The sequence below is a fragment of the Anolis carolinensis genome, unplaced genomic scaffold (genome assembly GCF_035594765.1).
Source record: "Anolis carolinensis isolate JA03-04 unplaced genomic scaffold, rAnoCar3.1.pri scaffold_8, whole genome shotgun sequence".
NCBI lineage: Eukaryota > Metazoa > Chordata > Lepidosauria > Squamata > Dactyloidae > Anolis > Anolis carolinensis.
The window spans coordinates 5010032-5036573 of record NW_026943819.1 but is presented as its reverse complement, the minus strand read 5'-3'; the positions used below and the strand labels follow the sequence as shown (position 1 = coordinate 5036573).

The window sequence follows — 26542 nt, the reverse complement described above, 5'->3', positions numbered from 1 at the left end:
TTTAGAGAGACCCACTTCCTCCAGTAGTGAGGGCCCAAGCCACTTAGGTCTTTAAAGCTTTTAAGCAGAGGTTGGATGGCCATCTGTCGGGGGTGCTTTGAATGCGATTTCCTGCTTCTTAGCGGGGGGTTGGACTGGATGGCCCATCAGGTCTCTTCCAACTCTACTATTCTATGATTCTATGAAATGACAAGGACCAGACTAGATGGCCCTTGTGGTTCCAACGCCATGCAATGATGAACGACCAAGCCATGAAGACCATGGAGGGTCATGTTTTGGGATGAGACTGTCCCTGCCTCATCATCTCCAGTCCCGCATTTGGCCCAAGTTGCTGCATCCCCAGATCTCCCCATGACTTGCCGACACGCGTGGCTTGTCCTTCTCGATGATGATGCAGGGCCACCAACCCCTCGTGTTCCTCTGAGAGAAGATGGAAATGTGTGGCTGCTTCTTGCGCCTCAGAAAAGGCTTGGAGGAGACGGCAGCCTCCTCCATCAGCATTTTGATGGTACAGTCCCGGGCGCGTTTGGCCGGATGAGGCATGTTGGTTAAGTTCAGCTCCAGGGTTCCTGCGAAGGGAATACAATGTGGATTTAATAATAATAATAATAATAATAATAATAATAATAATAATAATAATAATAATAAGCAGTCAAAGAAGAATAACATGCCCTGGCAGAATATGTAAAGCAAAGTGAAGAACCTGCTCTGATTGAAGTCAAAAATCAGAAACTCCTCAAAGCACAGCAGACAAAAAACCAATACAAGAAAACCGCAGTACAAACTAGAGCTGACAGCTGGCACAACAAAACATTGCATGGAAAGTTCCTTGACAAAATTGAAGGAAAAGACCTGGCTCTGGCTCACGAATGGGACCCTGAAGAAGGAGACAGAAGGCCTGATCCTTGCAGCCCAGGAGCAAGACATCAGAACAAAGGCAATTAAGGCCAAGATCGAAAAATCAGCTGATGACCCAAAATGCAGACTGTGCAAGGAAACCGACGAAACCATGGATCATATCCTCAGCTGCTGTAAGAAAATCGCACAGACAGACTACAAACAGAGGCACAACTATGTGGCCCAAATGATCCATTGGAACTTATGCCTCAAGTCCCACCTCCCAGCAGCAAAGAACTGGTGGGATCACAAACCTGCAAAAGTATTGGAAAATGAGCACGCAAAGATACTGTGGGACTTCCGAATCCAGACTGACAAAGTTCTGGAACACAACACACCAGACATCACAGTTGTGGAAAAGAAAAAGGTTTGGATCATTGATGTTGCCATCCCAGGTGACAGTCACATTGACGAAAAACAACAGGAAGAACTCAGCCGCTATCAGGACCTCAAGACTGAACTTCAAAGAAACCAGTGCAGGTAGTCCCGGTGGTGATGGGCACACTGGGTGCCGTGCCAAAAGATCTCAGCCAGCATTTGGAAACAATAGACATTGACAAAATCACGATCTGCCAACTGCAAAAGGCCACCCGACTGGGATCTGCACACATCATCCGAAAATACATCACACAGTCCTAGACGCTTGGGAAATGTTCGACTTGTGATTCTGTGATACGAAATCCAGCATATCTGTTTGCTGTGTCATAATAAAATAATAATAATGTTTATTTGTATCTCCCTCTCTTCCTCCCCTTCAACCATCCCCAGATGGACCATCTCTAGCATGAATGCCAACGTCTTCCAGTCCCCAACTAGACCAGTATCTATCTAGCACTATATTCCAGAAGTTGCATTTGTCAAAATGGGGAGAGAAACGGAGAGCTAGTGATGCCCATCTCAGTGGGGCAGCTTGTATTGACTGTATAAGACAAGTATGGACAAACTCAGGCCCTCCAGGTGTTTTGGACCTCAACTCTTACAATTACGAAGCTGTTCATTCCATGCAATTCTGTATGAATCTTCCAGTAGAAATAATAATAATAATAATAATAATAATAATAATAATAATTAACTTCATTTGTACCCTGCCTTTCTCCCCTTGGGGACTCAAGGCGGCTAGCAATTCTACACTTAGTCAAGTTTAAAAATTATAATATCATTTGAAGAATAATGAAATAGTAACTGTGTGGTAAAAACAGATCAAAATAGAAAGAATACATTTATTTATTTATTTATTTAATATGTTTATATCCTGCCCTTCTCACCCCCAAGGGGACTCAGAGCAGCTTACAAATTCAATTTACATACAATATTATATCATTAGCATAGAAAAATACTGGCAATAAATTACCATATTGTACTATATCTATATATTGTAATATTATCAATAATATTACATGTAATATATAATATATAATTAATATTATTATATTGTATTACTAGTAATATATATATATATAATGTATTATTATTATATATTATATAATATTGTTCAAGGCTCACAGCCCCCCCCCGCCCCCAATCCCACCTACACCTCCTTAAAGTCTGCCTCTTATCCTTCTCAAAATGCCTACCAGCAGAAGGTCTTGACCATAAAGTCATATTGGGAGACCTAGACATTCTTAGACAGGTGTGGTTTTTCACTTTTGGGGGGGGGAGCTGTGCCTGTAACCCCAGTGAATATGGAAAACTGACTGTATAGTATGGTGTCAGGGAGAAATGTCCTCCATTTTTGTAATGCTTTGTGGCCAAAACATCCTTCATTCTGTCCAGGTGTCTTCGTACCTAGAAAATCATCCGCTGAAAATTTGTCGTTGTCCCAGATCTGGATCATCAACTTGGGCGGCACTTTCTCCGTGGTCTCATCCAGGCTCCAAAAGTGTTGCTGAAACAAAAGGAAAGAGGGTGGAAATAGGGTCACTAGAACCCATAGGTTTCCCCTGATGTTAAGTTCAATCGTTTCCGACTCTGGGGGTTGGTGCTCATCTCCATTTCTAAGCCGAAGAGCCGGCGTTGTCCGTAGACACCTCCAAGGTCATGTGGCCATAGGCATGACTGCATGGAGCGCTGTTACCTTCCCACCGGAGCAGTACCTATTGATCTACTCACATTGGCAGGTTTTCGAACTGCTAGGTTGGCAGAAGCTGGAGCTAACAGCGGCTGCTCATGCCGCTCCAGGGGTTTGAACCTGGGACCTTTCAGTCTGCAAGTTCAGCAGCTCAGCGCTTTAACATACTGTGCCACCAAGGCACTAGTGTTGAAGCCTCAGCGGGAAGACTGGAAGAACTCAAAGAAGAGAGATATGGCTTGCGAAATTGGAGCTTTGGTCCATCTAGTTCAGTGCTGGACCTTCTTCCAGCTGCTTCCAGATTCTTTCCTAACCCTGTTGGGATTTCCTGGCATCCTTGTGATAAATATGATGTGTGGTCTGAATGAAATTGTCCAAAAGGCATATGACTGAGGCCTATATAAAGCTGCAGACGCTATCCTGAGACTGAGCCCTTGAGCAGGAGTACATGATCGGAGACAGTGATTAACTCTTGGGTTGAAAACAACAAGCTGGAATAGTCAAAGACAATGATTCTTTAAGTTAGGTCAACACAATGGTTTCTTGTGTTAAGAAGGAAAACCAATATCAGTTAAGGAAGACAAACCAACATCTGTCCGGAACTGATGGAATCAGCAACATGAATGAATGAATGAATGAATGAATGAATGCTGGAGTATATGTGAATTTATCCCCTTTTTGTTTGTTTGTGTCACTATATATATATATAAAAGAGTGATGGCATCACGGCGACCCACAAAACAACAAAACTACAGGCCCCCACAACCTATAAATTTGACAACACAACCCATCATCCACGCCTCTAGGTTGATTCAACAAAAAGAAAAGAAAAATAAAGTCCTAATTAGAGGGAGATGAATTATTGCTTTTATCCAATTGCTGTCAGTTAGAGGGCTAAGCTCCTCCAACTTGGTCTCCTAGCAACCCAAAAATAATAATAATTAAAAACAATAAAAATAATTAAAAACACTAAAAAATTAATACAATAAAATACTAGAATAACAGAAAATAACTAAAAATAATACAAGAAAATAATAACATGTAATAAATAAAAAGATAACTTACAATAAAATAATTTAAAAATACAAATAATGTCAAATAAAAATTACACAACAATTTTTAACCAATACCACCACCACTTTGCCACAGCAACGCGTGGCCGGGCACAGCTAGTGTAGATATATGTACTCTCTGTGCCTAATTTCTTTCTCTGCAAGGTGCCTATGATATACTCTGTCTCAGTGAAAACAGAATAAAAGAACCTTATGAAGCAGGGGTCCCCAAACTAAGGCCCGGGGCCCACATGTGGCCCATTGAAGCCATTTATCCGTCCCCCGTGACGGTGGCTCCCTCCTAGAATCATAGAATCCTAGAGTTGGAAGAGACCTCATGGGCCATCCAGTCCAACCCCCTGCAAGAAGCAGGAAATCGCATTCAAAGCACCCTCCTCCTCCGCCTTTCCTGCCTCCTCCCTCACCTGTTGCACACCTTCTAAACCTTTACTTGTTTATAATGGTATTTCAATTATTATTTAATTAATAATTTACTAAGGGGTGCTTTGCCAGTGCTTTTGGTGCACAAAGGCAAAAGGAGGTTGGACTAAATGGCCCAAGGGATCTTTTCCAATCCTCTTTATTATTATTACTATTATTATTATTATTATTATTATTATTATTATTGGCACAAAGAAACAGTATAACACAGCAAATGAGATATATATATATATATATACACACACACACATACAGTAGAGTCTCACTTATCCAAGCCTCGCTTATCCAAGCCTCTGGATAATCCAAGCCATTTTTGTAGTCAATGTTTTAAATATATCGTGATATTTTGGTGCTAAATTCATAAATACAGTAATTACAACATAACATTACTGCCTATTGAACTACTTTTTCTGTCAAATTTGTTGTATAACCAGATGTTTCGATGCTTAATTTGTAAAATCCTAACCTAATTTGATGTTTAATAGGCTTTTCCTTAGTCCCTCCTTATTATCCAAGATATTCGCTTATTCAAGCTTCTGCTGACCCGTTTAGCTTGGATAAGTGAGACTCTACTGTGTATGTGTGTGTGTGTATATATATATATATGTGTGTGTGTGTGTGTGTGTATATATATATATATATATATATATACACACACACACACACACATACACACACACACACACACGCACACATATGCTGGATTTCGTATCACAACATCACAAGTTGAACACTTCCCCGGCGTTTAGGACTGTGTGATGTATGATGATGATGATGATGATGATGATGATTAATAACATTGAGGCTGGGTGGCCATCTGTGCACAAAGGTAGAAGAGGGTTGACAAGATGACTCAAGGTGTCTCTTCCAACCCTCTTTATTATTTTTATTATGATTATTATTATTAACATTGGGGCTGTATTTCTTCCCGTTTGGTTTTTCTTTTACTTCAAAATAAGATCTATGCAGTGTGCATAGGAATTTGTTTATAGTTTTTTTTTTCAACTATAGTCCAGCCCTCCAACAGCCTGAGGGACCGTGAACTGGGCCCCTGTTTAAAAAGTTTGGGGATCCCTGTTATGAAGGTTTAAAAAGTAATAATGAGAGCCTCCCATCCAAGGACTAAGTCGACACAACCTTGTTCGGCTTCCAAATCTGCATCAGGGATGTGCAAAGGGCGGGACTGTCAACCTGGACCCACCTTCTTGTTGAGGATCAAGACCTGCTCCATGGGAAGGTAATCCATGGGGAAAACAAACCGCCAGTTGAAGTTGCCTTCTCCCGACAGAGACCTGTAATGGACATCTGTCTTCTGCTTGTCCTCTTCCAAGCCATCCAGCCACCTGGGAGCAAAAGCCAAGGAGATGTTGGTGTCAATTAGAGAACTTTTATCCTTGGGTACATCAGCTATGCATGTTGCAGAGTAAGAATGTCCCAACATAAGTATATTTGTGTTTTGCACAAGTCCTTGTCCTGCCCTCTCTAATCTGATTACGGCCACAATATTCTTGGTTTCCTGGTTGTTGAGGTTGGTTTTGATATATACTTTTACGATGTTTTTATACTCTGCTATTTTAAATTGTTTTAATTGTATTCTTTATGTTATTATGTTTTTAATTGTTCTGAAACTTTTGTTGTGTTGGGCTTGGTCCCCATGTAAGCTGCCCCGAGTCACTTCGGGGAGATGGTGGCGGGATATAACAATAAAGTTATTATGAATCTTACAAATCCTCACTCAGCCTAGAGTGACGTTTTGACATCAGAGCACTGTTTTGACCTACAAACAGTGCAAAAGAGGGCCCTTTGTCCACTAAACCAGTTCTAACAGCAAGGCAGAGAGTAACAAAACGTGGACTGAATTCTTAGCGGGAGCAGTTCTGGTTTTCCTACAAGGCAGAAACTGCAGCTCCATGTTGCGGAGATGTGTTCTTTTTATTATTTAATTAAATATATTATACTATATCCGCTGCCAGCAAATTATAAAGATTTTTTTTAAACGCTGCCGCCAGTTATTAAAGATGTTTATAATGCGGCCACCAGATGTAAAGGAGATGATTAACATTTGGTACCACTATGGGAAGATGTAGCCACTAACTGTCTCAAAGAGGAGATCTTTTAAAGTTTGTTTTTCTTCCTTCTTCTTGTTTACTCTTGTAATATATGTGACAGAAGCTGAGATGTTAGAAAGAACAATAACACGTTTATTCAGGCAGAAAGCTTAATGGTTACAATAACTTTCTCCTTAGAGGCACTTTAGTTAACAGTTGCAAAGCTAGAATGAGGTGTTTCAAATTCGTTAAAATGTCACTTCCTTCTCTGCTGCTTCAAACTGCAGTCACCCTGTGAATTACAATCACAGATTATCTGTTCCTTAACAGGAGACAGACTACCTTAAAATAAGTCACCAAACTTATTTTAAACTGACTCAAAATTAAGCATTTGAGCCTCCCTGATTCCTTCAACTGGGGATCAGTCTTCCCTGTACCTCATCAGGGCACAGACTGGTTTTTTTTTGAAACCTGCACTTCTCCACCAAAATGGCAGTTGGCTCCACCCACTTCTCCATGGCAACCAACTCTTGAGTGCAGAGATGCCATAACTGAAAGATTGACCCTTTTAAAACACAATTAAACATGACATCTGTAAACTAAAAAATCCACACTTCATTACACATGTGATTGCTTCCCCTGAATGTTCTGGGAGGAGTCCAATCCAGAGATTCCACTCCAGAGATTGCAGTCCATCCTCGTGTAGCAGATCCTCAGCCTAAACAGCTAGTATAGGGTTGCTCAGTGCCTTAGCCTGCATGCCTTTGCCTGTGTGCTCTTCTCCGCTTTGGGTTAGTTCACATTGTGTTGCCTCAAATATGCCTCCTTGCCACAGTGGCTGGATGGAACCAAGCACTGCCTATCTCTGAACATTTTATATATTATTTAAAAACACATAACAGAAAAATTGGGGTGGGTTTTGGGGAGCAATTTCAGTGCATTTCAATGGGAAAATTCACTTTGCGATAAGGATGCGTTGACTTAAGAACAAACAAAATTCTGAAGTCAAGGAATCACTTTATATTCAATCATGCTGGTAGCTTGGCAAGAGTGGGTCCAAACCTTCATGACAGCTGAAGCCATGAATATCTCCTGGCATCATTGTTGAAGCATATTGCCTAAGATGGGAAAAGTGTGGACCTCCAGATGTTCTTGAGCTACTTCTCCAGCCAGCAGAACTAATGACTGATAGCTCCCATCCCAACCCCATTATAGATTATGTCTTTTCCCATTTACCCTTTGACATAAATATCGCTCATCCTGTCTCCAAAAATGTTGGTGTCTTCCAAGTCCACGTCTTTGGTGTTCCAGATGATGACACGCAATTCATACCTAGCGAGAAACAATCAAGTCTGGATACTGGAAAAAACTTTTGGAGAGTGGTCTCCAAACCTTCAATGTCTTCTGTCCTTCTCAGTCACTCTAAACAGGGTCCAAGCCCATTTTCCCCCAACAAGAACACATATATTTACAGGCATTCTATTATTGTATTTGTCACTAAGTTTTAAGAAGATTAAAGACTGCACTAATATTAGTTCACAACAAACACACACCAGCAGGATATATTAAATCCAAAATCAAGGCTTGGCTTGAACCATGAACAAGAGAATCCAGGCTTAGCTTCTCACTCTAATGCAGCATTGCCTGAACTGCCTTCAAAGGAAACAATTTGCTGTTGAATAGACACCCATGAAAGCATGACTTCTTCCATGACTTTTCTCCCCAACTTTGCAACATAATCTCTCAGAGATTATCTATTCTCAGATCTGATTTGTAAACTAAGACTTTTGTTGATCTCCTTAGCTACAGGTGATATCTCCTGGGAACCTTCCTTATCACTCAGCTCTTCACTCGATTCCTTATCTGCTGCTGCTACTTCTAACTTCTTGGACTGGTCTTGAAGCCCTGCACTTTCTGAGCCAATTTTCTTACAGAGAGAAATATCACTTACTTATGTGGCTTCCTTGGGACAATATCAAAAGGAGGTCCTGGTTCACCTAAGCTCTCTGGAAAGATGTCCACCCACATCTGCACCTTGCCCTGGAGAGCAAAGGAGCACAGATTTCACACATTGTGGATAAGTGGAACTGAGTCTATATCAGTTCTGTGGATACGGAAGGTGCACTGCATAGTGACATCCCGGACTAGAGGGTCGGAGTTTACCTGGTCAATCCCTGGATGAGCCGTGCTGTAGAGGGTGCGGGTCTCAATGTGTTCCGGCACCAGTCCGCAGGTACGGAGCAAGTAGAGGGCAAGGCGCTCTTTGGCAGGCCCCAGGTAGTCATGCAAGGGCTGCTGGGTCTCTGGAAAAGGCCACAGTAAATGGGGAAGATGGGTTTTGGAGTCCTTGTTTAGCATCTCAGCCAATGTCCAGAGCAATGATTCCCAAAGTGGGTGCTACCGCCCCCTGGTGGGCGCTGCAGCAATCCAGGGGGGGCAGTGATGGCCACAGGTGCATTTGGGGGCGGGACCAAGGGAGGGGCGAGGCCTCTTCCCAAGTGCTGGAGACAGCGCTGAGCCCCTGAGGCGCCTGTTAGGACATAGGGGGTGGAGCTAGAGGAGTGGGTGTGGCTTCTTCCCAAGAGCCTGAGACAGGGCTGAGCCTCTATACCTCTCCTGAAAGGCCTTTTAGGACTAAAGGGCGGGGCCTCCTCTCAAGAGCCTGAGACAGGGCTGAGCCTCTATACCTCTCCTGAGAGGCCTTTTAGGACTAAAGGGCGGGGCTAGGGGTGGGGTCGGGGCCTCCTTCCAAGAACCTGAGACAGGGCTGAACCTCTATACCTCTCCTGAGAGGCCTTTCAGGACTAAAGGGTGGGACTAGGGGTGTGGGCGGGGCCTCCTTCCAAGAACCTGAGACAGGGCTGAACCTCTATACCTCTCCTGAGAGGCCTTTCAGGACTAAAGGGTGGGACTAGGGGTGTGGGCGGGGCCTACTTCCAAGAACCTGAGACAGGGCTGAACCTCTATACCTCTCCTGAGAGGCCTTTCAGGACTAAAGGGTGGGACTAGGGGTGTGGGCGGGGCCTCCTTCCAAGAACCTGAGACAGGGCTGAACCTCTATACCTCTCCTGAGAGGCCTTTCAGGACTAAAGGGTGGGACTAGGGGTGTGGGCGGGGCCTACTTCCAAGAGCCTGAGACAGGGCTAAGCCTCTATACCTCTCCTGAGAGGCCTTTCAGGACTAAAGGGTGGGACTAGGGGTGTGGGCGGGGCCTACTTCCAAGAGCCTGAGATAGGGCTAAGCCTCTATACCTCTCCTGAGAGGCCTTTCAGGACTAAAGGGTGGGACTAGGGGTGTGGGCGGGGCCTACTTCCAAGAGCCTGAGACAGGGCTAAGCCTCTATACCTCTCCTGAGAGGCCTTTTAGGACTAAAGGGCAGGGCTAGGGGTGGGGGCGGGGCCTCTTCCCAAGAGCCTGAAACAGGGCTGAGCCTCTGTATACCTCACTTGAGGCGCTTGTTAGAACACGGGGGCGGGGTATAGAGGTTCAGCCCTACTACTCTACTACCCCCCTACTCTAGCCCCATCCCCTGTGTCCTGGCAGGCACCACAGGACAGGGATAGAAGCTCAGCCCTGACTCAGAGCTCATAACTCCACCCATCCCAGTCCTGGCCGTTTGTGGCCCTGCCCACCTCCACTTCCCACCCTGCATCTTGGACTAGGGGAGAGGCTCAGCCCCACCCACCTCTCTAAGCCACACAACCTTTCCAGGGGGCGCTGAGTCATATTTTTTCTGGAAAGAGGGCGGTAGGCCAAATAAGTTTGGGAACCACTGGTCCAGAGCATTAGTTAACCTTAAGGATCCTATTTGTATTAGCTTGGCACTTTGGAGCTCGGAGATGTAGGTTGTGAATAGTAAACAGTCAGTAGGCTGTTAGGAATTGTGGGAGTTGAAGTCCGAAACACCTGGAGGGCCCAAGTTTGCCCAAGTATGGAGAATAATATGGAGAATATTATGAGAATAATATGGAGAATATTATGGACAATAATATGAGACCCAAGGGCCGGGCCGTGGTACAGCTGGCTAGTAACCAGCTGCAATAAATCACTACTGACCGAGAGGTCATGAGTTCAAAGCCTGGGTCGGGTTAAGCCCCTGACTATTAAATAGCCCGGCTTGCTGTTGATCTATGCAGCCCTGAAAGACAGTTGCATCTGTCAAGTAGGGAAATTTAGGTACGCTTTATGCGGGAGGCTAATTTAACTAATTTACAACACCATAAAACTGCCAGCAAAACATGAGGAAAGGAATGAGGAAGTACAGCCACTAGTGGACAGTGAAGCAACAGCTCTCCCTGTGGCCGGGATCATGAAGCTGGAAAAATGTTAAATGTCTCTGTGTCTGTCTATACCAGGGGTCCCCAAACTAAGGCCCGGGGGCCGGATGCGGCCCTCCGAGGTCATTTACCTGGCCCCCGCACTCAGTTTTATAATATAATATATTGTATATACATATAATATTGATAATAATATTATAATGTAATACAATATAACACTAATAATGATACCACATAATAATATTAATTATATATTCTATATTACATATAATATTACTCATAATATTACAGTATAGTGGTATAGTTCAATAAAGTAATATATAATGCTAATATTGTGCTATGCTAATAATATAATATACTAGCTGTGCCTGGCCACATGTTGCTGTGGCAAAGTGGTGGTGGTATTGGTTAAAATCGTTGTGGAATTTTTATTTGATGTTATTTGTATTTTTTAATTAATTTTATTGTAAGTTATCTTTTTATTTATTATATTTTATTATTTTCTTGTATTATTTTTAGTTATTTTCTGTTATTATAGTATTTATTATATTAATTCTTTAGTGTTTTAAATTATTTTTTAGTGTTTTTTATTATTTTTTATTGGGTTGCTAGGAGACCAAGTTGGCGGAGCTTAGCCTTCTAACTGGCAGCAATTGGATAAAAGCAATTATTCCTCTCCCTCTAATTAGGACTTTATTTTTCTTTTGTTTTTGTTGTATCAACCTTGAGGCGTGGATGATGGGTTGTGTCGTCAAATTTCGAGGTTGGGGGGCCTGTAGTTTTGTTGTTTTGTGGGTCGCCGTGATGCCATCACTCTTTTATATATATATAGATTGTATGTACATATAATTTGTAAGCCAGTCTGAGTCCCCTTTGGGGTGAGAAGGGTGTGATACAAATGTAGTAAATGAATGCAGCAAATAAATAAATAATAAATAAATACATTTTAGACTTAGGCTCGCCCAAAGTCTGAAATGACTTGAAGGCACACAACAACAACAATCCTAATTAACTTGGCTATCTCATTGGCCAGAAGCAGGACCACACTTCCCATTGAAATCCTGATAAATGTATGTTGGTTAAAATTGCTTTTATTTTTAAATATTGTATTGTTTTTTCATTGTTCTTCTTGTTGTTGTTTTTGCACTACAAATAAGACATGTGCAGTGTGCATCGGAATTTGTTTGTATTTTTTTTTTTTCAAATGATAATCCGGCCCCTCAACAGTCTGAAGGATTGTGGACTGGTTTAAAAAGTTTGAGGACCCCTGGTCTATACTGTATGTTGTTTGTCTGTTGGCATTGAATGTTTGCCATATATGTGTTCATTGTAATCCGCCCTGAGTCCCCTTCGGGGTGAGAAAGAAGGGCGGAATACTGTAAATAAATAAATAAAGAGTCATCAATTTAACCCCATTCAGCCCACGAAAACACTCCGAACAGATGGCCATCCAGGGCCAGGCTCCTCCAGGCACCTTGGAGTCATTCTGAGCCACTCACCAAAGTCGGCCAGCTCGTAGGTCCTGCCCATGAAAACGGCTCGGCTCCCATCTTCGGTGATTTCTGCCGGAGGCAAGTCCTTGGTTCGGGCGTAATTGGCCAAGAGCTCAGAGGGGAGAAGCTGGTCTCTCCACTGAGTGGGGCCGGCTCTGCAAGGAGGAGAAACGGATTTTTATGAGACCAAATATCATTGGCAAGGACATCATTCAAAGTTGTATGTATGGATTTGAGCTGTACATAGGCAACGATTGAAGATACTTGTTCGCACAAGTATGGAAAACAAAGGAAGTACAGTAGAGTCTCACTTATCCAAGCTAAACGGGCCGGCAGAAGCTTGGATAAGCGAATATCTTGGATAATAAGGGGAGATTAAGGAAAAGCCTATTAAACATCAAATTAAGTGCCTCGGCTTATATTTGGGTCGGCTTAGACTCGAGTATATATGGTATTTCCATTTTTTTCAGCCCTTTTTAAGGACTAAAAAAGCCCCCCTCGGCTTATACTCAGGTGAGGATCCTGCTTGACTTATATTTTGGTCAGCTTATACTCGAGAATATATGGTACATTTATTATTTTTCTCCATTATTATTGGTACAGTAGAGTCTCACTTATCCAAGATAAATGGGCTGGCATAACCTTGGATAAGCAAAAATCTTGGATAATAAGGAGGGATTAAGAAAAAAGCCTATTAAACATCAAATTAAGTTATGATTTTACAAATTAAGCACCAAAACATCATGTCATACAACAAATTTGACAGAAAAGTAGTTCAATACGCAGTAATGTTATGATGTAATTGCTGTATTTACAAATTTAGCACCAAAATATCATGATATATTGAAAACATTGACTACAAAAATGGCTTGGATAATCCAGAGCAGGGGTCCTCACACTTTTAAAGCAGAGGGCCGGTCCACAATCCTTCAGACTGTTGAGGGGCCGAATGATCATTTGAAGACAAAAAATGAACAAATTCCTATGCACACTGCATATGTCTTATTTGTAGTGCAAAAACGACGACGACGACAACAACAACGACAACAACAACGACGACGAAAGAAAAATACAATATTTAAAAATAAAAACAATTTTAACCAACTCAAACCGATCAGGATTTCAGTGGGAAGTGTGGACCTGCTTCTGGCCAACAAGATAGTCAAGTTAATTAGAATTATTGTTGTTGTGTGCCTTCAAGTCATTTCAGATTTTGGGCGAGCCTAAGTCAAAATTTATTTATTTATTATGTATTTATTTACTACATTTATATCCTGTCCTTCTCACCCCGAAGGGGACTCAGAGCGGCTTACAATTTATATCTATATACAATATAATAATAATAATAATAATAAAACTTTATTTATACCCCGCCACCATCTCCCCAACGGGGACTCGGGGCGGCTTACATGGGGCCATGCCCAAGACAATACAATAAACCATAACATAATACAATTAAATAATACATTACATAAAATAAACAGTACAACATAAGATCAAAACAGCAATATAACACGAGCGGGCCGCATGAATACTACATTTAAAAACTAGATTAAAAATTAAAACTCTGGGTGAGAAAGGGATCAGAATAAAACCTCGAGGGACGGGACATCAGATAGTGAACCAGTCTAGAGGATAAATATCGGGGGGGAGTAGCATAGAACATTTACTCTCCGAAAGCACACCGGAAGAGCCATGTTTTTAAATCTTTCCTGAAGGCTAAAAGGGTGGGGGCTTGCCTGATTTCAATGGGCAGCGAGTTCCACAAGCGAGGGGCCACCGCAGAGAAGGCCCTCTCCCTTGTTCCTACAAGGCGAGCCTGAGAGATAGGTAGTGGCGACAGGAGGGCCTCCCCCGATGATCGGAGAGGTCGGGCAGGTTTATGATAGGAGATACGGTCACGAAGGTAGGCGGGTCCCAAACCGTTTAGGGCTTTATAAATGATGGTCTGCACCTTGAATTGGGACCGGAAGATGAACGGCAGCCAGTGGAGCTCCTTAAACAGGGGAGTAGATCTCTCCCTGTAACTCGCCCCTGTTATTAGTCTGGCGGCCGAACGTTGGACCAGCTGTAACTTCCGGGCCGTCTTCAAGGGAAGCCCCACGTAGAGCGCATTACAGTAGTCCAGTCTAGAGGTAACTAATGCATGCACCACCGTGGTCAAGTCAGACTTCACGAGGTATGGTCGCAGTTGGCGCACAAGTTTGAGTTGTGCAAAAGCCCTCCCGGCCACCGCCGACACCTGCGCTTCAAGCGTCAGCGCTGAATCCAGGAGGACCCCCAAACTGCGGACCTGTGATTTCAGGGGGAGTGCAACCCCGTCCAGCACAGGTTGCCACCCAATACCCCGATCCGACGAGCGACTGACCAGGAGGGCCTCTGTCTTGTCAGGATTGATCCTCAGCTTGTTCCTCCTCATCCAGTCCGCCACAGCGGCCAGGCACTGGTTCAGCACCCGAGGGGCTTCCTTGGAGTCAGGTGGGAACGAGTAGTGGATTTGTGTGTCATCTGCGTAGAGATGGCAACACCCTCCAAAACTCCGGATGACCTCTCCCAGCGGTTTCATGTAGATGTTAAAAAGCATGGGGGATAAAATAGACCCTTGCGGGACCCCACAGGTCAAAGGCCAGGGGTCCGAGCAGGTGTCCCCCAGCTTCACCATCTGGGAACGGCCCTCCAGGAAGGATTGGAGCCACTGCAAAACAGTGCCACCGAGTCCCATCCCGGAGAGCCTCCCCAGAAGGATACCATGGTCGATGGTATCGAAAGCCGCAGAGATGTCCAAGAGAACCAGCAGGGTCACACTCCCCCTGTCAAGTTCCCTGCGGAGGTCATCCACCAAGGCGACCAAAGCCGTCTCAGTGCTGTGCCCAGGCCTGAAGCCAGACTGCGAGCGGTCCAGAAAATCAGTGTCATCGAGGAACTCCTGGAGCTGCGTGGCCACCACCCGCTCCAGAACCTTGCCCAAAAACGGGAGGTTGGAAATTGGTCTGTAGTTGTTACATACAGATGGGTCTAGCGAGGTCTTTTTTAGTAACGGTTTTACCACCGCTTGCTTAAAACAAGATGGAAATGACCCCTGACCCAGGGAGGCATTTATTATAGCCACAAACCAATCCAACAACCCCTCTTTGGCCTGCTTAACCAGCCAAGAGGGACAAGGATCCAGAGCACAAGTGGTCGCCCTCACAGACCCAAGAATCCCCTCCACGTCATCCGGAAGAACAAGCCAGAAAGAATCCCACAAAATCGGACAGACAGGTGCCTCGGTTACCTCCGCTGGAACTACAATTAAGCTGGAGTCCAACTCATGGCGTATCTGAGCAATATATTATATTATTAGCATAGAACAGTATTAGTATTAAATATTACTATATTGAATTATACCACTATATTGTAATATTATTAGTAATATTACATGTAATATATAATATATAATTAATATTATTATATGGTATTATTATTAGTATTACATTGTAATATTTCTATCAATATTATATGTATATACAATATTATATTATTAAAACTGATATAAAAATATTATATTATAAAACTGAGGACAGGGGCCAGGTAAATGACCTTGGAGGGCCGCATCCAGCCCCCGGGCCTTAGTTTGGGGACCCCTGATCCAGAGGCTTGGATAAGCGAGGCTTGGATAAGTGAGACTCTACTGTACCTAGCATGGAGAAATGGCTCAATAAAGTAATGGACGTGATGAATATGGATTTATTAACACAAAAACTAGCCCGGGAAAGAACACCAAATAAAATGGATTGGAAACCCATGAAGGAATTTTTACAAAAAGAAAAAATAAATTTTCATATAAGGATGGCCTAAAGAAAGTCCCTTGGATAATAGTATAAAGATAGTTAAACTAGTTTAACTTCAAAAATACAAATAAATGACTAAAAGAAAATCAAAAGGATCACACCCGGAGCTCTGGAAGTAAAAGGAAATATATAGCAACTGTTTACATGTAAGCTTTTTTTTTCCTGTGGTTGCTTCTGCGTTGTCGTTGTTGGTTTTTTGTTTCTTGTTTTTTTTTCCCCCTTTCTTTTTTTAACTTGTGTATTGATACCTCATTTTCCTCCTCACCCCTCTCCCTCAGTTACCCTTGTTGTCTTATATGTGTTTTATTGTATCGAGAAATGAGAATCTTTGTTGTAATCAGAAATGTATGGAGTTGCTTGAAAACCTCTCCATAAAAATTATTAAAAAAAAAAAGATTAAAGCCTCCAAAGGGGTTTGGATGAAAGCCAGAGTTCAAGTGTCTTATTAAAGCGATGAGCAGCTGTGCTGTAAATCTCTGCTAACTATAGATAAAGACTCTGCTGTGTTTTGGTTCGATTCACTTGCTTGCCTTGAGACAATTAGTCCCATGATACAAGGAACTTATTCACATACCTACCCAGTGGGTATTTTATTTGTTTATTTACCCTGACAAATCCTTCCCTATGCTATCCAAAATACATACAGTAGAGTCTCACTTATCCAACACTCGCTTATCCAACGTTCTGGATTATCCAACGCATTTTTGTAGTCAATGTTTTCAATATATCATGATATTTTGGTGCTAAATTCATAAATACAGTAATTACAACATAACATTGCTGCGTATTGAACTACTTTTTCTGTCAAATTTGTTGTTAAACATGATGTTTTGGTGCTTAATTTGTAAAATCATAACCTAATTTGATGTGTAATAAGCTTTTTTCTTAATCCCTCCTTATTATCCAAGATTTTTGCTTATCCAAGGTTATGCCAGCCCATTTATCTTGGATAAGTGAGACTCTACTGTACCAATAATAATGGAGAAAAATAATAAATGTACCATATATTCTCGAGTATAAGCTGACCAAAATATAAGTCAAGCAGGATCCTCACCCGAGTATAAGCCGAGGGGGGCTTTTTTAGTCCTTAAAAAGGGCTGAAAAAAATGGAAATACCATATATACTCGAGTCTAAGCCGACCCAAATATAAGCCGAGGCACCTAATTTTACCCCAAAAAACTGGGAAAACATTGACTCCAGTATAAGCCGAGATATCAATAAAATTACATTAATTGAGTCATCAGTAGGTTAAATGTTTTGGAATCTTTACATCAAACTGTAATTTAAGATATGACTGTTCAACTCTGATTAAATCATTATTTTCATCTTCTTCAATGTAAATGTGCTTATGTATGCTTTTAATAATAATAGAGTAAAATAATAAATGTAATAATAATAATAATAATAAATGCAATAAAATAATAAATGTAATAATAGAGTAAAATAATAAATGTATTAATAATAATAAAAATAGAGTAAAATAAATGTAAAAGTAACAACTATAAGAGTAAAATAATAAATGTAATAATAATAATAGAGTTAAATAACAAAGCTAACAATATCAATAATAATAGAGAAAAATAATAAATATACCACATATACTTGAGTATAAGCCGACCTGAATATAAGCTCACCAGGACCCTCACCCGAGTATAAGCCGAAAAGGGTTTTTTTTCAGTCCTAAAAAAGGGTTGAAAAACTAGGCTTATACTCGAGTATATACAGTACATGTTCTGACTTACAAACAACTTCAATTTAAGAACAAATGTACAGAACCAATCCTGTTCAGAACTCGGGTCTGACTGTACTTGGCTTCCTTAATTTTTTAGTGTGTAGAAATAGGGATAATGGGATAATACGTGGGATAATGTCCTAAGGCAACCATATCGATAGCAAACCCAATCCTTGCCGCTTACACACAGAAGGTCTGGGGCAGCCCACAGTTGGCCCCGAAGCGAGAGAGAAGCCGGTTTTCCAAGTCGATGGTGGTTTCTCCGATGCTGTCGTCTGGAGGGAAGACGTCGAAGTCGAAGAGGCAGACCTTCAAGTCCTTCTCTAATGGGATGCAGCACATGAGTTCATACATCCTATGGGGAAGAGAGACAAGAAGGACAAATGCAAATAACTCTGTTTCCTTTCCTTTGCCTATCGGTTGCTTATTGCAACAGTAAGCCATTCCTGGCATTTTAAATAGTGCCAAGCACATTATTATTACAATATAAACCTCTAGAGATGGACTCGGCAGTGGGCAGACCTACCTGCCAAAAAGAGGCTCCAAGGTGTTGGGAATATAATCGTTTCGTTCGCCGACGATCTTCTTCCCGATCTTGATCCAGACGTAGGGATCGCACTGCAGGAGGAGAGTCCAAATCGGGGAGCATCAACGCTAGAGAATGAATGCAGTTTGGCACTCATGGGAAGGAAAAGAAATCCATCTCGGATTACCAGGCCGTTTCTGTCCTTCGGCTGGAGGTTAAGAGCTCGGATGATATAGACCCGGACAAGACACATCTGGCAGATATTTTGGGGAAGCTCCTGGAACTGACGCGGAGGTGGTGGGATGTTGGGGTCTTCCGGAATGGGATAGATTCGAAAGAGACCCTGCAAAAAGAGGAATGAGGACTTTTCTTAGAGTGCATCTTATTAGGGAGTGAATACAGCGGAACCAGTAGCGTCCAGCTAACACCATGTGCAAAGAAAACTCACACCAGGCAGAGGAATTGAAAAGAACAAAGGAATTTTACTCTTGCTTGTTGAGTTGAAATATAAAACAGTTCTGCAATCGTACAATGTCCATGTAGTTGCATAAGATCAATAACTAATCAATCAGCATCAATATATACAGCATAGCATATTCAAATTTGCTACTTGACCGTAGCTAGAGAGAGCATGTCTCTTTTCTGTGCTCTCACTTGAAGGCCAGATTCCCAACTGACAAAGCCTGCCAACTGCCATCAAACTGATACATTGTTTTAGGCGTGGCTTGTCTCTCTGCAAAAAGTCAGCTCCCTTTTTGCAGAGCTCTTTCTTTGCAAGAATCTTTCAAGGGATTTCTTTTACACACACACACATACACATTAGCATTTTGGCGCAATATATCTACACCAAGGTGTTATACTCCAGCCACCTTTGGGTTCTGAACCTGTTTCAGAAATGAACTTTGACCAGGATGAAGCTTATTCTGATCTTTCACCCAGTTCTCCGAGCTCCTTCCAATTACAGACCCCAGCTGTGGACCCAGATGAATAGCATTATGTTGGGAATCTGGCCATACGGAGGGCTGTAGTACATTTAATAATGTATGGATATGTCTATTTCCATCACTTGTATAGGCTTCTGAGGCAGTCCCAGAATCAAATATGATACCTGTTGAGAAAAGTAAGAGCTCTCACCTTGAATTCTCCTCCAATAATGGGGTCTTCGACTGTGACTGCTTCCCGGTACAGTTTGAAGGTCTGGCAGAAATCCTGGAAGCCATGAAACTCTGGCACTTCCTCCAGTTCACAGTTGTAGATCTAAAGGGGAAAGCAACAAATGGAACCAGAGAATTGTAGCTTGAGAACACAATCAAAACCCTCCTGACAGACGGCTATCCAGAGAAGGAGGCTCAACCACCATCCATTCCATCTTGAATGTCTTTATATTGAAAGTTCATATAGTCACAGAGTTGGAAGAGACCTCAAAGGTCCAACTTCAACACCATTCTGCCAGGTATGTATCTTCCAAACAAGTATTTTCTTCTTCAGGCACATCCATAACCCAAGAGATAGTTTTTTAACAGCATTATGTCTTAGTTGGCTTGGAAACCAAACATAACTTTTAGGAGGAATAATAATAATAATAATAATAATAATAATAATAATAATAATAATAATAATAATAATAATAATAATGGGTGCCGTGCCAAAAGATCTCAGCCGGCATTTGGAAACAATAGAAATCACGATCTTCCAACTGCAAAAGGCCACCCTACTGGGATCTGCACGCATCATCCGAAAATATATCACACAGTCCTAGACACTTGGGAAGTGTTCGACTTGTGATTTTGTGATATGAAATCCAGCATATCTATCTTGTTTGCTGTGTCATAATAAAATAATAATAATAATAATAATAATAATAATAATAATAATAATAATAATAATAATAATAATGGGGGAAAAACCCATTAAACTACAAGAATGACTACTGATTCATTTTGTGGGTTCCTCAAGGACCTCAAGATTGAACTTCAAAGACTCTGGCAGAAACCAGTGCAGGTGGTCCCGGTGGTGATGGGCACACTGGGTGCCGTGCCAAAAGATCTCAGCCAGCATTTGGAAACAGTAGACATTGACAAAATTACGATCTGCCAGCTGCAAAAGGCCACCCACTGGGATCTGCACGCATCATCTGAAAATACATCACACAGTCCTAGACACTTGGGAAGTGTTTGACTCGTGAGTTTGTGAAACGAAATCCAGCATATCTATCTTGTTTGCTGTGTCATAATAAAATAACAACAACAACAACAACTACTACTACTACTCTCAATTAACCAGCACCCATGGGAATTAGTAGATGCTGGATAAACATTTCTGGTTGCTTGAAAAATAGGCCTAACTAATATTATACCCAGTACTAGACCCTTACTATAAACTTTCAACTGACTTGGCATTAATATTGAAATACAGAAATTAAAAGCAAATGGCGACAAATAAAGACAAACCTAACTTAATGTCACACAATTGTAGTATATTATACACATATTTTAATTTTTACTTCTTTGATTTTTTTGCTGGTTGCTTGTCAGTTCCAATTACATCATTATCATTATTATTAGTAGTAGTTAATAATATCTATCTTGTTTGCTGTGTCATACAATAAAATAATAATAATAATAATAATAATAATAATAACAACAACAACAATATCTCTTTGTACCACGCTTTTCTCTCTTGATGGAGACCCAAAGTGTCTATGTGTGCAGTGTCATCTGAAACGAAGATATTGGCAGGAATGGAAAGCATTGAGCATCTCTTTCCTACTGATTCTCTGGTCCATATTCCTCCATTGACTTAAGTTAGTTTGGTTACTAGACCTTGTGATTGAAATATATAATTATGCCCACTGTTCTATCTGCGTGTCAGTTACTCTCTAACACAACACACACCTTCACTGTATCAAAGCCCAACTTCAGGTAGTTCCCACTTTTTGCTAAGTCGCCCGTCGTGACGTAGAACTTGCTCCACCAGTCCACTTCCTCATCTTCCTCATCCGCCATGTACTAATAGGGATACAACATGGAAACGTTAGGGTTGTGTCTGCAAAACATGCTTTCCAATTTGGTCAAGTATTGGGATGCGCTGCTATGTCCCTCTATTACGAAATGGCCCAAAAGCTTCCAGGGTCTTTTTATCCAATCCAACCTTGGAGGCAAGGAGATCGTTCAATAGGTTTATTTGATCAAATCACCCTGCTGGGTGAACATAAGGAAAAAGTGCCACCCAAGACTGAGAAACAGCTCAGTTTTATGGTCCATATAATCTCCTCTATCTCTTTCCTTGTTCTCTTCTGGAGGCGGTACTTGGATTATTTGGAGTCTGGGACAGGCTTCCAACATTGGTCAAGGATTGAAGAACACATTTCCATAAAGGCATGCATATATATATATATATACTAGCTGTGCCCGGCCACGCGTTGCTGTGGCGAAGTCTGGTGGTCTGGGAAATAAAGTATTGAGGAATTGGTGGTAGTTAAGGTCAAGGGTCAAGGTTTTCCCCAGACATTAAGTCCAGTCGTGTCTGACTCTGGAGGTTGGGGCTCATCTCCATTTCTAAGCCGAAGAGCCGGCGTTGTCCGCAGACTCCTCCAAAGTCATGTGGGATGACTACATGGAGCGGCGTTACCTTCCCGCCGGAGCAGTACCTATTGATGCACTCACATTTGCATGTTTTCGAACTTCTGGGTTGGCAGAAGCTGGGGCTAACAGTGGGGGCTCTCTCCGCTCCCCCAATTCAAACCTGTGGCCTTTCGGTCCAGAAGTTCAGCAGCTCAGCGCTTTAACACGCTGCGCCATCAGGGGATATTATTTCCTAAAGGTTGTGAATATACAATATTTCTGATTGGTTTTTTTTTGTTTGTTGGAGGCAAGTATGAATGCTGCAATTAGGAAAAATGATTAGGATGTAATGGCCTTGCAGCTTTAAAGCCTGGCTGTTTCCTCCCTGAGTGAATTTTTTGTTGGGAGGTGTTAGCTGGCCCTGATTGTTTCCTGTCTGGAATTCCCTTGTTTTCAGAGTGGTGTTGTTTGCGATATTTTATGTGCTTCTACTGTCTGTGGCCCTGAGAAAACAGAGGATTTGCCAGACTTTGAGGATGGGAATACTTTGTTGGGAGGTGTTAGCTGGCCCTGATTGTTTCCTGTGTGGAATTCCCCTGTTTATTTACTGTCCTGGTTTTAGAGATTATATTGTTCTGCATTATTCTATCCCAGTAATTATTTCATATTAAAGAAGAATCTCACTTATCCAACATTCGCTTATACAATGTTCTGGATTATCCAACGCAGTCTGCCTTTTCATAATCAATGTTTTTGTAGTCAGTGTTTTAAATTCATTGTGATATTTTAGTGGTAAATTTGTAAATAAATACAGTACAGTAGAGTCTCACTTATCCAACATAAACAGGCCGGAAGAACGTTGGATAAGCGAATATGTTGGATAATGAGGAATTAAGGATAACCCTATTAAACATCAAATTAAGTTATGATTTTACAAATTAAGCACCAAAACATCATGTTAGACAACAAATTTGTCAGAAAAAGTAGTTCAGTACACAGTAATGCTATGTAGTAATTACTGTATTTATGAATTTAGCACCAAAATATCACGATATATTGAAAGCATTGACTACAAAAATGCGTTGGATAATCCAGAACGTTGGATAAGCGAGACTCTACTGTAAATACTACATAGCATTACTGCGCATGGAACTACTTTTTATGTCAAATTTGTTGTATAATATGATGTTTTGGTGCTTAATTTGTATAACGATTACCTAATTTGATGTTTAATTGGCTTTTCCTGAATCCCTTCTTATTATCCAACATATTCACTTATCCTGCCGGCCTGTTTACGTTGGATAAGTGAGACTCTACTGTATATTTCTAATCTTATATTATCTGCTCAGAACTGGATTATCTGAGGCCCCTTCTACACAGCTGGATAAAATGCACACTGAAGTGGATGATATGGCAGTGTGGAGTCAAGATAATCCAGTGCAAAGCAGATAATATAAGATTATAAATGGGTTATATAGCTGTGTGGAAGGGCCTTGAGTCTACACTGCCATATAATCCAGTGCAAATTAGATAATCTGTGGAAGAAGCCTAAGTGAGGCCTAAATCTGCCTGTCCCCTAACTGAACCCTGGCTGTTCCTTGGTTGCTAGGCAACCAAGTGGGCAGAGATTAGCCCTCTAAACTGGCAGCAATTGGATTAAAAAAAAATTATTGCTCTCCCTGTAATTAGGACTTTATTTTTCTTTTCTTTTTGTTGTATCAACCTTGAGGCGTGGATGATGGGTTGTGTTGTCAAATTTTGAGGTTGGGGGGCCTGTACTTTTGTTGTTTTGTGAATCGCCGTGATGCCATCACTCTTTTATATATATATATATAGAGGCCATTCATGTCCTATATTGGACTTTTACTGGCATACTATGATTGTTAATATTTGTGTTTTAATAATGTTGATTTATTTTATGTTTGTTTAAATTGTTTTTATTATGATGTTTGTTGTTTAATTGATGATTTCATGATGTTTAAAATATTATTGTTTCGGGCTTGGTCCCCATGTGAGCCACTCCGAGTCCCCGTTGGGGGAGATGGAGGCGGCATACAACAACAACAACAACAACAACAATGTAATAATAATAATAATAATAATAATAATAATAATAATAATAATAATAATAATAATATAGGATTACTCTAAGAATAGATAAGGGAGTGCTGGGATTATTTGGAGAGAGAAACAGAGGAGCACATTTCTATATACATATATATATATATACTAGCTGTGCCCGGCCACGCGTTGCTGTGGCGTTGTCTGGTGGTGTTGGTGAGAAATTGTTGAGGTAGTGGTGGTATTGAATGTCTGTTGTATGGTTGTCTTTATGTTTAATATGCATTTGGTTGTTTGTGTACTGTGAAAGTGGTGAGGATAGAGGACACTGTTTATGTTGGATTAGTGAGACTCTACTGTATATTTGTAATCTTATATTATCTGCCTAGAACTGCCCCTTCTACACAGCTTTATAAAATGCACACTGAAGTGAATTACCTGGCAGTGTGGACTCAAGATAATCCAGTTCAAAGCAGATAATATAAGATTCTAAATGGGTAATATAGCTATGTGGAAGGGCCTTGAGTCTACACTGCCATATAATCCAGTTAAAATCAGATAATCTGTATCTTATAGGCAGTGTGGAAGAGGCCTGAGGCCTAACTGTGCCTGTCCCCTGGACTGAGTAGGTTGCTAGGAGACCAAGTGGGCAGAGCTTAACCCTCCAACTGGCAGCAATTGGATAAAAACAATTATTCCTTTCCCTCTAATTAGGACTTTATTTTTCTTTTCTTTTTGTTGTATCAACCTAGAGCCGTGGATGATGGGTTGTGTTGTCAAATTTCGAGGTTGGGGGGCCTGTAGTTTTGTTGTTTTTGTCCGCTGCCTCTAAGGATGGATGAAGCAGTGCTTGAATTATTTGGAGAGAGGAACATGCTTTCCAAGGATTGAGGAGACATTTCCATAATAATACATATAGGATCATTCTAAGGATGGTTGAAAGAGTGCTTAGATTATTTGGAGAGAGAAGAACAGGATTTCGACATTGGTCAAGGATTTTCCTAAAAGCACAGAAAGGATGGTTCTAAGGATGGATGACAGAGTGCTTGGATTACCAGAAAAATCTGTTTCTGGTTTGAAAGTGTTATTTCCTGCTTAATTGCGCAATAACTTACTTTAAAAGTAGTTGTTATACGCCAGAAACTTTGTGTTTGTGGCTGCCATAAACTATTTCTCATCCTTAAATTGTGTTTACACTTGGCTCCCATTTCCAAGATATCTCATTATGTATCATATTAAATATACTTTTTTTTTGCCACAATAGCCAACTTGTCCCCGAAGGGAAGGGAAAGGTCACAGTTTGACTATAAGGTCAATATGAAGTGCATCAAGTGCATCTTTAGCTACAGTCTCCAAAAGGCTTTTTGGTCCTGAAGGTGCCACAGAGCCTTTTGTTTAACAAAAACGAGGGTTAAAGCTTTATCTTGGACATCATGACCTACCTTCTCTTCTTTGGGCTTCTTCCATAACCATGGCTTGAAGAAAAACTTCAGTCCCTGTAAGAAGGAGCAGAATGAAGTTGAGGAACAAAAAAAAGGATATTGATAAACTAGAATGTGCCCAAAGAAGGGCAACGAGATTTATCCATGTCCTTTATTTCCAGCAATTTATCTATCCAAGATTCTTTCATAGGGGCTTTTCCGGATTTCCAGTGTTTTGCTAGCACCATTCTTGCTGCCCTGATAAAGAAAGTAAAAAGTTTATCTGTATTATTACTGATTCTAGTTTGGGGGTCGTAAAGCCCTAGTAGGAAAAGCTTGGGTTTAAGGTCAAATTTGGTTTGTAAGATTTTGTTACTTTCTTCTAGAATTACTGCCCAGTATTTCTGTTTCTTCCTACAATTCCACCACATATGGTGGTAGGAGCCTATTTGTCTTTTGCATCTCCAACAACTATTGTTAACATTCCTATACATTAGCCCTAGTTTTTTTTGGAGTCAAATACCACCTATGGATGACTTTTAGCCAGTTTTCCTTCATATTTATAGAATATGTAAATTTAATTTTCTTCCTCCAAATAGATTCCCATTTGTGCAAATAAATCGGTCTGCCTATATTCTTAGCCCATTGGACCATTGAGTTAGTAATTTCTTCAGTTTCAGTTTCCCACATTAATAATTTATTATATAATATCGATATGTTTTTCTTATTTATTTGGAGGATTTTATCCCAAAAACCTTGTTCTAAATCGAGAAAACAATCCTAGAAACCAAACTATAGCCATCTTACCTTCTTAGGTTTCGCTTTGGAAATAGCTGTTTGTAGAAGAGGAATTAAAAACAAACAAAAGAAAACATGGAATTAATAGGAAACCTTGAAAGGTGTGCTACTTGGGAAGAGGAACAAAATCCAAAAAATAATATAATATAATAATGTTGGAAGCCATATTATATTATATTATATTATATTATATTATATTATATTATATTATATTATATTATATTATATCACTATGTCACACCATTTTTGTTCCTGGATTATAAATGACATTTCCTAATTGATTTTATCCTAAAAATGGGAAAAGTTTATTAAATTACAAAAACTTTGCTTTTGC

General features: G+C 40.9%; 1 protein-coding gene across 1 annotated transcript in view; it reads right to left on the bottom strand.

Moving 5' to 3' along the window:
- Positions 1-26542, bottom strand: part of fer1l5 (fer-1 like family member 5) — an 88245-nt gene that overhangs the window by 6484 nt on the left and 55219 nt on the right. The window contains 14 exon segments of the mRNA XM_062961235.1: positions 361-569; positions 2683-2782; positions 5660-5801; positions 7743-7838; positions 8458-8546; positions 8670-8809; positions 12283-12431; positions 18024-18194; positions 18366-18457; positions 18553-18708; positions 19500-19622; positions 21260-21373; positions 25432-25485; positions 26218-26243. Coding sequence (XP_062817305.1) covers positions 361-569; positions 2683-2782; positions 5660-5801; positions 7743-7838; positions 8458-8546; positions 8670-8809; positions 12283-12431; positions 18024-18194; positions 18366-18457; positions 18553-18708; positions 19500-19622; positions 21260-21373; positions 25432-25485; positions 26218-26243 — 1661 coding nt within the window.